This window comes from Bacillus rossius, assembly GCF_032445375.1.
Source record: "Bacillus rossius redtenbacheri isolate Brsri chromosome 9 unlocalized genomic scaffold, Brsri_v3 Brsri_v3_scf9_2, whole genome shotgun sequence".
Taxonomy (NCBI): Eukaryota; Metazoa; Arthropoda; class Insecta; order Phasmatodea; family Bacillidae; genus Bacillus; species Bacillus rossius.
In genome coordinates this window covers 8186807-8200795 of record NW_026962013.1, presented here as the reverse complement: position 1 = coordinate 8200795, position 13989 = coordinate 8186807, and the positions used below count along the sequence as shown (strand labels likewise).

Here is a 13989-nt window from a genome sequence, read left to right as displayed (position 1 = left end):
CAAATCAAAACCTACACATAAACACACGTCGCCGCCTACCCCATAGAGCTGTAGCAAACCGTATGTATTCGGTACTGAGTAACGGGTGCGACATCTAGTAACGAGTAACGAAACGTTACACACATCTGGATTTCATTACTCGCATTTTTCGTATGTTTTACGCATGCGCGCGCATATTCGATGAATTTACGTTACAAAGAACGATGTTTGTTTATTAAGTAAAGTATAATTTAGAAATTCGTCGTCCAAGTTTTTTACTATTTATAAGAAAGTATTTTTTACAAATTAGAGATATGTATGTTTTTGTTTTTTATTATCGCGTATTTTCACGTTTTTTTTTGTTTTTATCTTAAAAGAGATAATATAATAAAACTGCTCTAATGAGATTTAATTGTTTCTTGGTTTACAAAAACTGTTAATTATCAAATATTGTTAATTGTTTATATTCTATTTATTATTATTTACGCGACGTCATACCTACTGTACGCGTACGCAATACAACTCGATTCATTGCTGTAACATAACATAGCATGTTATGGGGTATCAGAAGTAACGAGTAACGTAACGATACGATAGTAACGAGTACTAATTATTATAGTAACGAATACATACGGGTACGCTTTTTTTTCGTTACTTTTACACCTCTACTACCACATGGGTGTGTTTACTAGAGGTGTAAAAGTAACGAAAAAATGTGTACCCGTATGTATTCGTTACTATAACAATCAGTACTCGTTACTTTCGTATCGTTACTCGTTACTTCTGATACCGCATAACATGGCACATGCTATGTTATGTAACAGCAACGAATCGAGTCGTATTTCGTACGCGTACAGTATGACGTCGCGTAAATAAAAATAAATCGAATATAAACAATTAAAAATATTTGATAATTAACAGCTTTTGTTAACCAAGAAACAATTAAATCTCATTAGAGCGGCTTTATTATAATATATCTTTTAATATAAGAACATAAAACGTGAAAATACGCGATAATAAAAAACAAAAACATACATATTTATAATTTGTAAAAAATACTTTCTTACATTGTTTCTGTTCGAATCCAAAACTTTGTCTACACACACAATACCTTTAATAAACAGTAAAAAACTTGGAAGACGAATTTCCAAATTATACTTTTATTAATAAACAAACATCGTTCTTTGTAACGAATAAGCGCGCGCATGCGTAAAACATACGAAAGATGCGAGTAACGAAATGCATTCGTGTGTAACGTTTCGTTACTCGTTACTAGATGCCGCACCCGTTACTCAGTAACGAATACATACGGTTTGCTACAGCTCTAGTGTTTACTTTGGCGTATGGTTGTGTTCCAAATGGCGAGCACGCATGGAGCATGCACTTTGCACGCAAGGAATTGTGGGCGAGAGTATGAGCACGAGTGCAAGTGCGAGTGCGGATTATTTGGAACACAGCCTTGTACAAAAACTTGAGGTCCTTTTAATTACTTAGCTACTATAACCTAAAATTAGTGATAGAAAATCTAGTATAATTCATTTTGTTAGAACTCATAAAATTAAGACAAACGATTTGTAATACCTACCCCATCACTATGTTATAAAGTCGTATTGTTATTAATTTTATAAATTCATTTTCGTAATGACTACATCCTAAAATAGAGATGGAAAATTTAAGGCAATGATTTCAATCACCCTACGATCTTATACAGAGTTGTGGTGCATTATTAGGCTGTTAGACAATAAAATTTTATTTTAAATTTTTTTTTTAATTTTTAGTTCATTCAACGAAAAAGCATATTTTTTGACGTGATAACGTCTTATAAATCCATGAACGCCGGCTGCACACACGAAAAAGCGACTCATTGTCACATTCCACCTGGGCCGAGCGTGCAAGAACCGGCCAACCACCGTGCAAGAAAATCTTCTATAATATCAAACAGGTTAAGGCGGGCTTTTTAAGAGTAGCAATTAATTTTTTTTTATTTATTTGTCCAATTTCATTTAAAATTAACAATTTATTGACATTGATTTGATTTCAGTTTATTTCTATAACTAATTGTTCTTGATTATATTTAAACAAATTACCTATTTAAATTAAATTTGCAAAAACTGTAAATAATATTTGAAAATAAAAAAAGTATGCAATTTTTCATCAATGTTTTCTTATGACGTTATAAAATCATTGCCATAAACCGACTTTACAACCTCCCCCCCCCCCCCCCCCTTTTTTTTAGTTTTTTTAAAACATTAGTAATTTTTTTTAGTCTCAAAATAAAATGTCACCTTGTTGGATACAGCTGTCATTACCCATTTTGTACTATATTATTTATCGCCCAATTTATATATATCTCCATATCTATCTCACTATGTACATATTTTCTTATCTTTATCTTTAGAAAACCGAAGACGAACACAAACACTATCATTTATATATATTTTACCTATCTTTATTTGTAGGATGTATAATTTAACCTGTCACGGGTTATATATATTAAAAAAAAGTGTGTATTCGAATGAAACATTGTGTAAAAATTTCAAAGCAATCGGTGAAGAAAAACCTTCAGAGATATAAGATTGTGAACGAAAGAACATTTACATTTTTATTTAAATAGACAGTGACTTTACATTACGTTATTGTACATTATTTCAAATGTGTTGCCGCTGCCACAGATTGACTGCACGCAAGCTGGGCGAACACAAATAAGTAAGAACTTGAAACGCGGGAAAGAAAAACTGACATGTCCGTCCATATTGACTGCTCAACTAAAGTTCACTATCAGCACTCATGTCTCATGAAAAAGCCACACGCCAATTGATTACGAAAATTTACATATATGTATATTAATACTAGCTAGTTGCTGACTTTGACAGCTATGTTAGGAATATGTATGTGTTTTAAATCAAATTATTTTTTTTCATACACGCAACTTTAAGTACGTTATGTTAAGTATATACCACGCGGTGGTCAAGCGTAAGACCTAGCAGTCTGCCGGTTCGGGTTCAAACCCACTAGTACCATTTGTTTTACATGTTTAATTTTTTTCATTTCGCTCATTATTAAACTATTAACTTAAAGAATCTAAATATGAATGAAAACTAGTAATCTCAGAAACAATTTATATATATTAAACAGAATTAGGAATAATATATTTTATCCAAAACTCCCATTTAACACAATGTTAATGAAGGGGACACATACTACTAGCACTGTTAGTTTGCAGGCCGCCACGAGCTACACTGAGCTGACGGGAAATTAAGGCTAGTTGGCAGACCTATCTATATATGACCATGTCCACACCAGCAGTACTTGCCTCGTTGCCAGTGTTGCCAACAAGAAATTGACTACTGTTGAAGCCAGTGTTGCCAACAAGAAATTGACTACTGTTGAAGCCAGTGTGACCAATGGCCCGACTTAAATCCCAAATGAATTTTAAAACTCTGAATCATCACTTTAACATTAAAAAAAAATCATAATACAAAATTGCAGAAAGTTATTTGCTTTACCCTGAAAGTTCAGTATGCAGCTTCTACAAAATCGTTGATCTTCTACCTCACAATTTTCATATGCCCCTGGCACATCATTTACAAAATTTTAACCCGGTTTGAAGGAAACTTAAGTAATTACTCAATAAAAAAGTTCGGAACATTTTAACATTAAACCACTTTTCGTCTACACTAGTTAATGCAAATTCAAACGATTTTGATGGTTGCTTATAAAACTTTATATTAACATTTTTATTCATCATAATCCGTTTCATATTTTTGTTGGTAATAAAGTCGTGGGTGTTTAGAAAAAAAAAGTGTTTTTATTAATAAAGTGGTTTTAAGCACAACCTGAAATGCAAAAAAAAGCATCAGATAGCACACATACAAATATTGATTACTGCATGCAATCGCCAAAGAAAAACTGCCACAATAATTAAAACACAGCCAAATAGTGCAAAAAAAATTCCAGTTTACCTTCAGGCAAGCCAAACACCGAAGTCTTCACCGTAGCAATGTCTGTATGCACACAAAAATGAGATCTGAGAAATCAACATGCACATAAATTACTTAATTTGCAACTCTTTACTCAATGGATAGGATGGAACAAATTTTATATGCACTGTACAGGCACATGCTTGAGTATTAAAACAGTGCAGGAATTAGGTGTATGTTTACCTTTGAAAAGTGACAGTATTATGCAACAATTATTTGCTTCACACATATATTAATGACAAAAAATCATGTTACAATTAGCTTGAATTTTGGGATTGAAAAACTCAATAAGTTGCATCACAGGTCAACTATATTCAAATATTATAAATATTCCTTAGAGATTTTTTCCCTGTAAAAATAATTTTAAAATCCAAACTTTAATCTAATTGTAAATTAGATTAAACATTTTTTTATCTATTTCAAAATAATATATAATTTCATGCATGACATGTAGTTTGAAATACATTTTACTAAACCTATACACACATACAGTTTTAGACGAGTATTAAGTTCAAGAAAATATTTTGTGCTCAGATTTTTCTTGGAGATTTTTAATCAGTAATAACTGTACAATTTTTCCAAACTATACTTTACTTAAAAAAAAATTGACTACTTGTCTTGTGTTTAGTTATAAACAATTGTTTGAACGAAATGTTTCTGCACGTGAGATTGTAAATACAACACTTCGTATAAACTTATTACAACACAAAACAAATATAAATATATATACATATATATATTTATACAATAATACTGCTCTTCTCCTGGTAAAAGATGTTCAAGTGTAAATTAGCCCAGGTTATACCATGCATACAGTACAAAGAAATAGTAGTTGCTTAGTATTATTTTCAATTTTTTTTAAAAATATACTGGTACTGAAAATAATTAAATTACGTATTTCAAATAAACAGAAAAGGAAACAGTTTTGTACAAAAATTTAATTTTTTACAAGTAACGATAATAAGTTCAATTTTTTAAACCAAACAAACATTTATAAGTAAACCATTTATTTATTTAAACAAAAAAAATCAGATAATGAGCAGACTGCTAGTAGTTAAAAAAAACTGTTCTTAGTCAAAACAAGGCTTCAGACCAGCACAAGAAAGAAGAATACTGGTTAATGGATGTATGTTAGTGAGAAAGGTTATTAAGAATGTAATGAAGAATCAACGAAAAAATTTCAACTTCATGCAGAATTGCGTCTTAGTTGATAGTGCCCATTCAATATAAGCATTGCAAGCGACCATTGACTTCCCTCCTTCCCCTTAAATTCCGTGATGGCCCTCTGAACAAGCTGTGATCGAGGAGAAGCGAGGGACAGAAACACACACAAAGCAGACGAAGGATCAGGAAGTGCAACGCAACTCACACGCAATGAAGCACAAAAGGGCAAGTAATGCAGTGCAGTGTAAATAATTTATTTCACAACCATTTCAACAACCAAATACAGTGCATCTTACAACCACAGCATGGGTAGCAATAGTTAACAGTGCTTGAAGACATGAATACATTACATAATAAAAAAAATACAATTATTACTCACAATCAATCAATATTATACATAAAAATACACAAGGAAATGGGTTGAAATAGTTTTTTAAATATACACACAGTGCATTTATATGCAAGAATTATTAAATTAAAAACGGCTTAAAATACTTAAATTTTTTCAGTAATAACCACTAAGATGATAAAACGAAAATTTATATCATTGCTATCTGTGCTGTGTTACATATTTTTCATGTGATGCTGAAAATTCTTTATCTGCAAAGGCAAGGCACCACTAAAATGAATTCCTTCAATACAAAATAAAGTTTTAATGTGTTTCTTTTCCTTGTGATAAAACTTACATATCTTCTAGCAGCAATTAAAAGTTCATTAGAAAACAGCTTGTAGCCTGTATGAATGCCACGTTAAAGCGCATGTTTACACTTCGGTTTCACTTTTGTCATCGGAAAGACCGTCTACTAGCCACGCCCTCTCTCCGACACTTTCGTCCGAACGGCAGTGAACTTTTAAAGTTTTCAGATTTAATTTCTTTTTCTCGCGGAATGTTGGTCGAAACTCGGATCTGAAAATAAGACCCGAGGATAATCTAGCGAGTAACACATTTTCACAAACACACAAAAGCATTTTCTCATTGAGATTTTAAATTTAAAAAAATTACAAAATCAGAGCAATAAAGTTAATGACACACACTTACTTGCCATGCATAAGTTCACGTCATGCAAAAATACTTGGGACACAAATTTTTAGTGCTGTTTAGTATTGACAGAGAAGTAAAGTAATATGCGAGATTGGTTTTGTCAAATAAATTTATGACGATACGGCTATTTATGATTTTCACATCAGTTGGACATATAACATTTCTTGAATTAAATCGATGAAAAAAAAATTACCAAACACTTTTACAAATCAGAGTTGTTTAATTTCATAAATCATTTACAAAAGCAGTAAAATAGTTACTATTAAAGTGAAATTTCTTTAAATTGAATTTTTAAAAAACTATTCGGAGTTATATATTAAATGAAAATGTTCCAACTAATTAAAACATACTAATAAATCACTTACCATCAAGCAAAATCTATCATATTTACTCTTATTTCACTGCATCTCACTGGAAATGTGAAACAAACTTATAACTTGTAGTAGGTATGCCAAGTACCAAATCATATGCTCTATAAATTAACTGGATTGCAGTTTAAGTAAAATACACTCAAATATTGTCTTAAGTACAGTAACATATATTTTACATTTTTATATAGTAGTTTATTTCAAAATCGATTCAGAAAAAATACTGTTTTTACAGGATAATAAAACACTCAAATTTGTAAGCTTCTTAGACAAGTTTTTTCTTCTCAAAAAGTGTATTCAGAAATATTTTAAATAAATACCTACGCGTCGGTTGATAAACCTTGTGATTAAGCTAAATCAAAGCCATATTTGGGCATGAGCCAAATCTTCCAAGACCTGGAAGAGGTATAAGAATTTTCTAAGATTAAGATATTTTAAATCATAATAAAATCTGGTGAAAACAATTTTGTACTATTGTTTTTCATTTCCATAAAAGTTTTCAAATAATAGTGACAAAATGAAATCCCAACTTATCGTATGAGATCATGTAGCAAGTATTCTTTGGTGTCTTTCTGATGTGATTGTTTTCCAGTGTAATGATAGAGAATTAATGTCTTGTTTTTAAATAATGGATCACAAAATATGGTTCAAGGTATGCTAAAAATTGCAAGTAATAGCTTTTCTGAAACACAATTTCGTTACATGTCTTATACAACATATAGAAAAAAAATTTTTTTTGAAACATTAGAAGCCACCTGTTAATTACCTATAATTTATAATCGATTAAATAAAACTACATTTGCCCCTGATGGTGGTAGAATATTTTCAGTGCCGGCTTGTCGGAAGTCTACTGTATTAAAAAAAAGAGCGCCTGTAACTCATTACACATGATGGAAGTGAAACTTCTTTGGCAATTAAAACCTCGACTAAGTATGTATATAGTAAGGGGTAGAACGGCAGAGATAGAAAGATGGAGAAGAGAAAGAAGACAATTTTCTAAATAAACATGAATTAACAAAATTATTACTCACTTCAGAATAAGTGCTCAGTAGATCAATGCTGATCAATCAATAATTATTAATGAACAATAAATATTTCTCACTGTTGAAATACTCACACCTTACAAAAAAAACTGTGCGTGTTATTGTTTTTTCTAAAAACAATTCTGCAATTTGGAACACGCCAAATCTCTGCGAAATATGAAATACATAACAGGTAGCGTTATCTAAGCGGGAAATGCAGGAACTGTCTCAACAGCGCTCTCTACACTGCTGGTTGAACAAGAAGGAACGTGAGAGCGCTAATAGCAAATATCTTATTAAAGGCATTCACATCTGACTGTATAGGATTTCTATATCTATTTTTTTTTAAACATGCATATGCGCACTCTCTCTGTCTAATTTCGTTCATCCATCTCTCTCTGTTATATATTTTTTTTTTTGGGCGGGGGACGAATCATAGCACAAAGAGGAGAACGAAAACGAACCCAGCAAAGTATATACCAAGGTGTTCTCTTTATTATCCAGGCTGTCAGGCTGGCAGCCTGGTGGTAAATGACAGAATGTCATTCCCGAAAGAACCAGATACCCCCCAAACCCAATGCAAACATAATGTCCAAGCGCCCAAAACCCCGCACGATAGACTCCTCCTACTCTGCCCAACTATTCTTCCAGAGCCATCCTATTTCCCGTAGCAAACCTGTTTTCTTAATGCATGAATTTTGCATTCCGCATGGACAGTGCCCAGGGCTTTCCCTGTGTCTATGCAGGTTTTTCCTGGCCCAACTTAAGTAGTTATGGTCTAGATCTAAGATAGGGAGTTAGTCATTGCATCAATTGCTGCCATGGCTGACCAAACGTTGCATTAATATTCGGCCTTAAATTTTTACTCTCGCCGCGCCCAGAGAAGTTTCACTTCAAAGATGGGTTTCAATAAACCAGGTTGGAGTTGATTTAAAGAAGAATTTCGAATGATGTAGGGGAGTGGTGAGATGCGAAAGAAACTATACCACTCAGCTGAAGTATGTAGATATTACCGACCCAAATCAGGTTGTCCATTGCAAGGGAGTACAGCTACCGTACTTGGTAAACAAAGAAGCACGTTGTCTACTCCAAGCACAAACAAACAAAGTGTACTTACTTTCGTTCCCTGACTTTCGGAGAGGAGTTTTCAGCTGTGGAGGCAGACTGAGACCTCCTCGACCTTGAACACAAAACATTTCAGCACGGGGATAATTACCGGTGAACATGGGTGTGTTCAAGTTTGCACGACACACTCGATTACAGCACTGCAAAATTGGCTCCGTGAGTTTGCAAGAAGCATTCTCAGAAACTGTTGCACCTTTTTGAAACATCCTTAAGGGTCCGGACATATAATAACACATGCATTGACGCAAAAGAAGAGGCGGGGGGGGGGGGGGGGGGGGGGGGTGGGGGGGTTGCGAGGTGTGGCGAGAGTTTTAAGGGTTTAACTGACAAGTCATCCCTGGATATGGTCGTTGCATGTAGTATACTGCACATATTTTTGCCTACATGCGTGCAATGAGCAGAAAAATTTAAAACATATACAGGAAGTTTTCTATAAGACATAGTTTTGCAAATACTGTGCCGGAAATTTGGTATTTCGACACGTTTTTTTTCTTCTAATTTTATATAATTTCAAATTTTTTTTTGGAAATTTTTTTTCTTTATAATTTGGTTACTTTGGGTGATTTACTCTTTGTTAGGCTGGTGTACTCCCCTTAGTTAAACTTTGTGCCAGTAGATAGAAGCACCTTTCCCAGAGACGTATCTGATATTTTGCAGATCTAAGACTTTGCTGGCTGCCCGTTTGAAATTTCTCTCGCTTACAGGCACGTCCCAGGCCTGTAACGTTACTTCACTTCATGACTAAAACTGCATACAACAGCTCTGGATGAGTTGTTACCATTTCTCAGAGACGAGCTGACAGCCTTTACCGTCACGCAAACGTCTTAGGTTCACTCCTCGAGAAGCACGTCATGGACGCTTGTTCCCAGCGTCGTTGCGTTTTATGCCCCCCACTTACTCCACTCCCCCCCTTCAGTTCTGAGAATGCACCTTCGGAGCATTGCCCTGCCGTTAACCCCGCCAAGTGTTGGCCGGCGTCAAGGACGACTTGCATAAAAAAAATGTGCATGCCAAGATGGACCGCCCACAATATCTAGCGGCAAATTCGCTAACCTCCCAGCCAACTTCCCCTGAAGGCCGCCAGAGCACAGCACCATACTGCGCCCTTTAGCCCTAGGTTAAAGCAGACGTCTTGAGCGAGTCGATTCCATTTTATTTTAGACACCCCTCAACAGGTAGCGCTAAGGTCGGCCAGTGCTACCAACTTCAAGACATCTAAGTGAGAGTTTTTTATGATGCCCACTCGGGGAACTTCGGAACCTTTCGGTCCAGACGCCCCAGTCCCCCCTCCATTGTTGATGGAACATTTGCTTTTAATTACGAGACGCGTTTCTTCGCGAGACACTTCGCGTCGCGACTGCAGACGGACCGTTTGATTATCGGCGAGTCAACGAGACACTGCAAGACTTCCATCCGGCCGCAACCGACTATGTAGTCGCTTAAATAAGGGATGCTATCCCTATAATCTTCTTTATGTAGTTTAGTCCGTCTGCATAGTACAAAGTGTGATAGTTATTTTTCTTTTAAATTATTTCTTTTGAAATGGAAGAAACGACCGCGCCAACCGCGTATTCGCGGGATCCAGTTCCTGGCTGGCGACGCATCGGCAAATAGAAGCCCACTTCCCTGTCTGGTAAGTGTCGATCCGTGACTTTCCCCAACCTCCTCTTAACTTTTCCGGGCATTCTCTGCCCAGTTTATACTGTCTGGGTACAAGTTCTGATCAGTTTTGATACGGACTGTTCCAGACAGGGTCCGAGAGCCGGACGCCGAATTGGCACTTTCATCTCCCTTCCTCAACACCACACAGGCGCCCTGACATCATGTTCCCGCGTGATCTCCGGGAAACGAAGCCCCGACCTCCGGCGCTACTGAATTTTTCAACTTTTTTTTGAACTCTCCTAAATTACGCCGTCAGACGCAGTTCATCATATAAACATAATTTCTGGACTTTCAGAATACTGGAATGGTTTAAACATATTTTGTATTTTTTTTATTGGTTTATGTATTTTTTTTAATGAAACCTTTTAATAATTTCATTTAGGGCTAGCCCATATTTTTTTTCTTTCTGAATATACCTGAGATCTGTTTAAGTACTTAATTGATATTGTATGTTTACATTTTCTAATAACTGTTATAAATTTTCCTTTAATAAATTTGACGTAATTATATTCAGACGGAATCACACCTTGTTTCTGTTCATTTCTAATAACAATGTGGAACCTTAAAGATCCCCAGCACAAAAATGGTAATCAGAGCGTGGTTTGCTGCCACAATACAAGAAGGCCCTTGTGAAGAGGGGTACCAGTCCAGCTCTCCCCCCCCCCCCCCCCCAGATCTAAGCTCACGAACACACGTATAGTTATAGTTATAGCGATAGCATTTACAAAACACAAAACTAACATAGCGACCTGCATACATATACATACATATACATGCACATTCACGCACATTCAATCACACATATCTGATACCACAGCTTAACCTGGACATCGGATTTAAGCAAGTACCTGAATAGTGTTTTAAACACAGAAAGGGAATTCTGAAGTCTGACTCGGGTAGTTCATTCCAGGCACGAGCAGTCGTCACAGAGAAAGATTTCGAGTTTACAGCTGTCTTATGTTGGGGGATGAGCGAAAAACAACTACTCTGAGAATGTAGAACATGTGCCTATCCTCTCCAGATAATGGGATGAAAAAAAAATATCAACTACTACTTGGGAATGTAAACTACTGAATTAACGTATTATAATAATTAAATATGATAAAACTTAATGCACGTGGATCAACCAGAGGTCAAGGCTCATACATCGCAGGTTCCTGAAGTGCGACATGGAACGCAGGGCTGTGATGAAGTTGTGGGCTGCAGAAACGCCCTTCACGTCTTCACCTCGATACCTGGAGGTTGATGACTCGTTGGGTATCGAGCCCGGGTATCGAACCCTGGTAATCTGCGGTGGGATGCCGTGCGACAAAGCTCTCTGCCAACCGGGGCCGCGCATCAGGCAACAAACAGCGTGCACATGTAACTTGCTCGGTCTTACCTTTTGCCGTCCTGATGCCTCTTGATCTCATTGAGAAGGCTTATCGTAGACGCTGTCAACCTCGCCTGGAACGCTTGCTGAAATACAAAACACAAATATTTAGTTCCATTCTTTTACGTACACAACCTTAAGCTTCAAATTTTTTCTTTTGCAAGGTCAAATTCTAATAAATATATTTCTGGTGGCATAATAATAGGTTAAAATACATATAGTAGCGTATATAAAAAGTGACACGGATGAAATATATGATTGAATTATTGTAAACACAATATGATACGATTAAAATAAAATATTCATAATATTTGGTATATTCTTATAAAATGTGTTAACTTAAGAATAACGGGTTATAAATTTTGAGTTCGTAATTTTAAGTTAGGAAAAATAATGTTTCAATAAAGAATAAACGAGTACATCTCAAATTTCTGAGTACGTTCAGTAAATGCACCGACTAATTAGCACGTTCAAATATTAACCTGAAAAGTTTCAATTCTGTACTACAGTATGTTCTCTGTCTACATGTGACCGACATACGATAATACAAGACATGGGCAACTTAATGAAATTACGTTATTTGGAAAGTATTTATGGGTTTCAAAGTACACAATAACCACCAAACTTTAAGGCTAACAAAATATTTATGCTACTTTTAGAGATTCGTGCCCAGCTTTGTTAAAAGTGGAGAGGATATTAAAGCTAATCAATCAGAAAAGCATTTGAAAAAGCTTAATATTCATTGACCCGGCACTGAATTATCCATGAGTATTTTCAAGGAAAGCATCTTTACATGAAATTTATTGTATTTGGAGGATAGTCATTTCTCTCCACGTTGACTATGCACAATGGTAACAAATATATTATTAAGTATAAAACAACTTCACATTTTAAAACGATTAGCGCTTTCATGAAAGCAACTGGCACAAGGTTGACGTCGTCCGGGCCTGCGGCCCCTTTGAGCCCGATACGACACCGCCCAACCACCATCTATATTCAAACCTCCCGCTCGTGCGTGCGTGTGTGCGTGTGTGTCTAGCCCGGCAAGAGGGCGCTTAGCTGCAGTGCGCCGCACCCCTAATTTGCTACGTTTTAATATTATTTGTAAACCCTTTTTGTTTTCATCCATCTTCGCCCCAGTGCTGTGTAGTTTACTTGTGTTTCTTTAATTTAAATAAGTTACCTTAAATAACTATAGACGTTGCCCGGGCGGACCCGAACAGGCACGGACTTGGACGAGGGTAGGAATGCTTTTACATAAATTGTCATTAAATAAGTAAATAGTAACGAACTTTCCATTGTCAGTAATTTTTATATATTTTTAATGTTTATCTGTAATTTACTCAACTTTCGCCGGGGCACGGAATCGTAGAATATAGTAACGGTAATTGTGTTGGCGCGAAGGGCGCCATGTTGCCACCTGCGAGCGATGAGCTCAGCCCAGTCGATCTTCATCACTGACCGAGAGCAGACGCGCCAGCACCCCGGGGACTTCAACCTTTGTTCTGCACTGACCAAGTAATTCTGTCTCGTTAAGTATTTCTGAATCTCTTTCGCTCGTCATCCTCGGGGCAGCTCTCGGCCAGCGGGCTGTTTAATTAATTAATTGTCTCAGTCGAGTTTTTTCATCACCGTGTAATAAGTATACTTTGCAGCATGGCCACGTGTGTGGACCATGCCTTCACCTAAACCGATTCGTGCCTCAGGCTTTTTAACCGTGTAATGTGTAACGTGTAACGGGCGTGTAGAGAGACGTGTTAGTGAAATTAAATCTGGAGAATAAATATAAAGTGAGTACTTATTTAATCACGTGGTGAGTGAGTCTAGGAGTGTGGCGTGCCCGACGCCTAGAGCGGGCCAGGTCTGGGTAGCTAGGATAGAAAGGGCTGGTAACTCGTCCCCACTTGGGCTACGTCACGCCCTGAGTGAGAGACTCCGCCGGGTCCACGTGCCCTTCCACGTGGTGGCGCCCATAGTTAACATCTCGAAATCACCGGCAATGCGCGATCAGCCCTCAAATGGCGCCCAAGAGCGTGGGGCGAGTTACATCTTCCGCGAAAACCAGACCTGTACGAGCGTGTGAGATAGGCGGTTGTTACGCGGAGCGCGCGGAACTAAAGTTCGCGCTGGAACTATTGTTCGCGCGGAGCGCATAGCGGGACTCTGGCGCGCCAGCCACGTGATCAGCCAAGCGCACGCTTCCAGGAATCCGCGCACAAACAACGGACTCCGAGCGCAGTAAGTAACACAGTGCTGATGTGTTCGTGAGGACTGT

At 36.7% G+C, this 13989-nt stretch overlaps 1 protein-coding gene across 3 annotated transcripts in view; it reads right to left on the bottom strand.

Annotated features, from left to right (window-relative positions):
- Nucleotides 1-5356: 5356 nt before the first annotated feature.
- Nucleotides 5357-13989, bottom strand: part of LOC134543064 (slowpoke-binding protein) — a 50450-nt gene continuing 41817 nt past the window's right edge. For all 3 annotated transcript variants that reach the window (XM_063387796.1, XM_063387798.1, XM_063387795.1), the window contains 3 exons: nt 11724-11800; nt 8673-8735; nt 5357-6030 (listed from right to left, as the gene is read on the bottom strand). In XM_063387796.1, the coding sequence (XP_063243866.1) occupies nt 5886-6030; nt 8673-8735; nt 11724-11800 (285 nt within the window). In that variant the 3' untranslated portion in view covers nt 5357-5885. The remainder of the gene's footprint in view (nt 6031-8672; nt 8736-11723; nt 11801-13989) is intronic.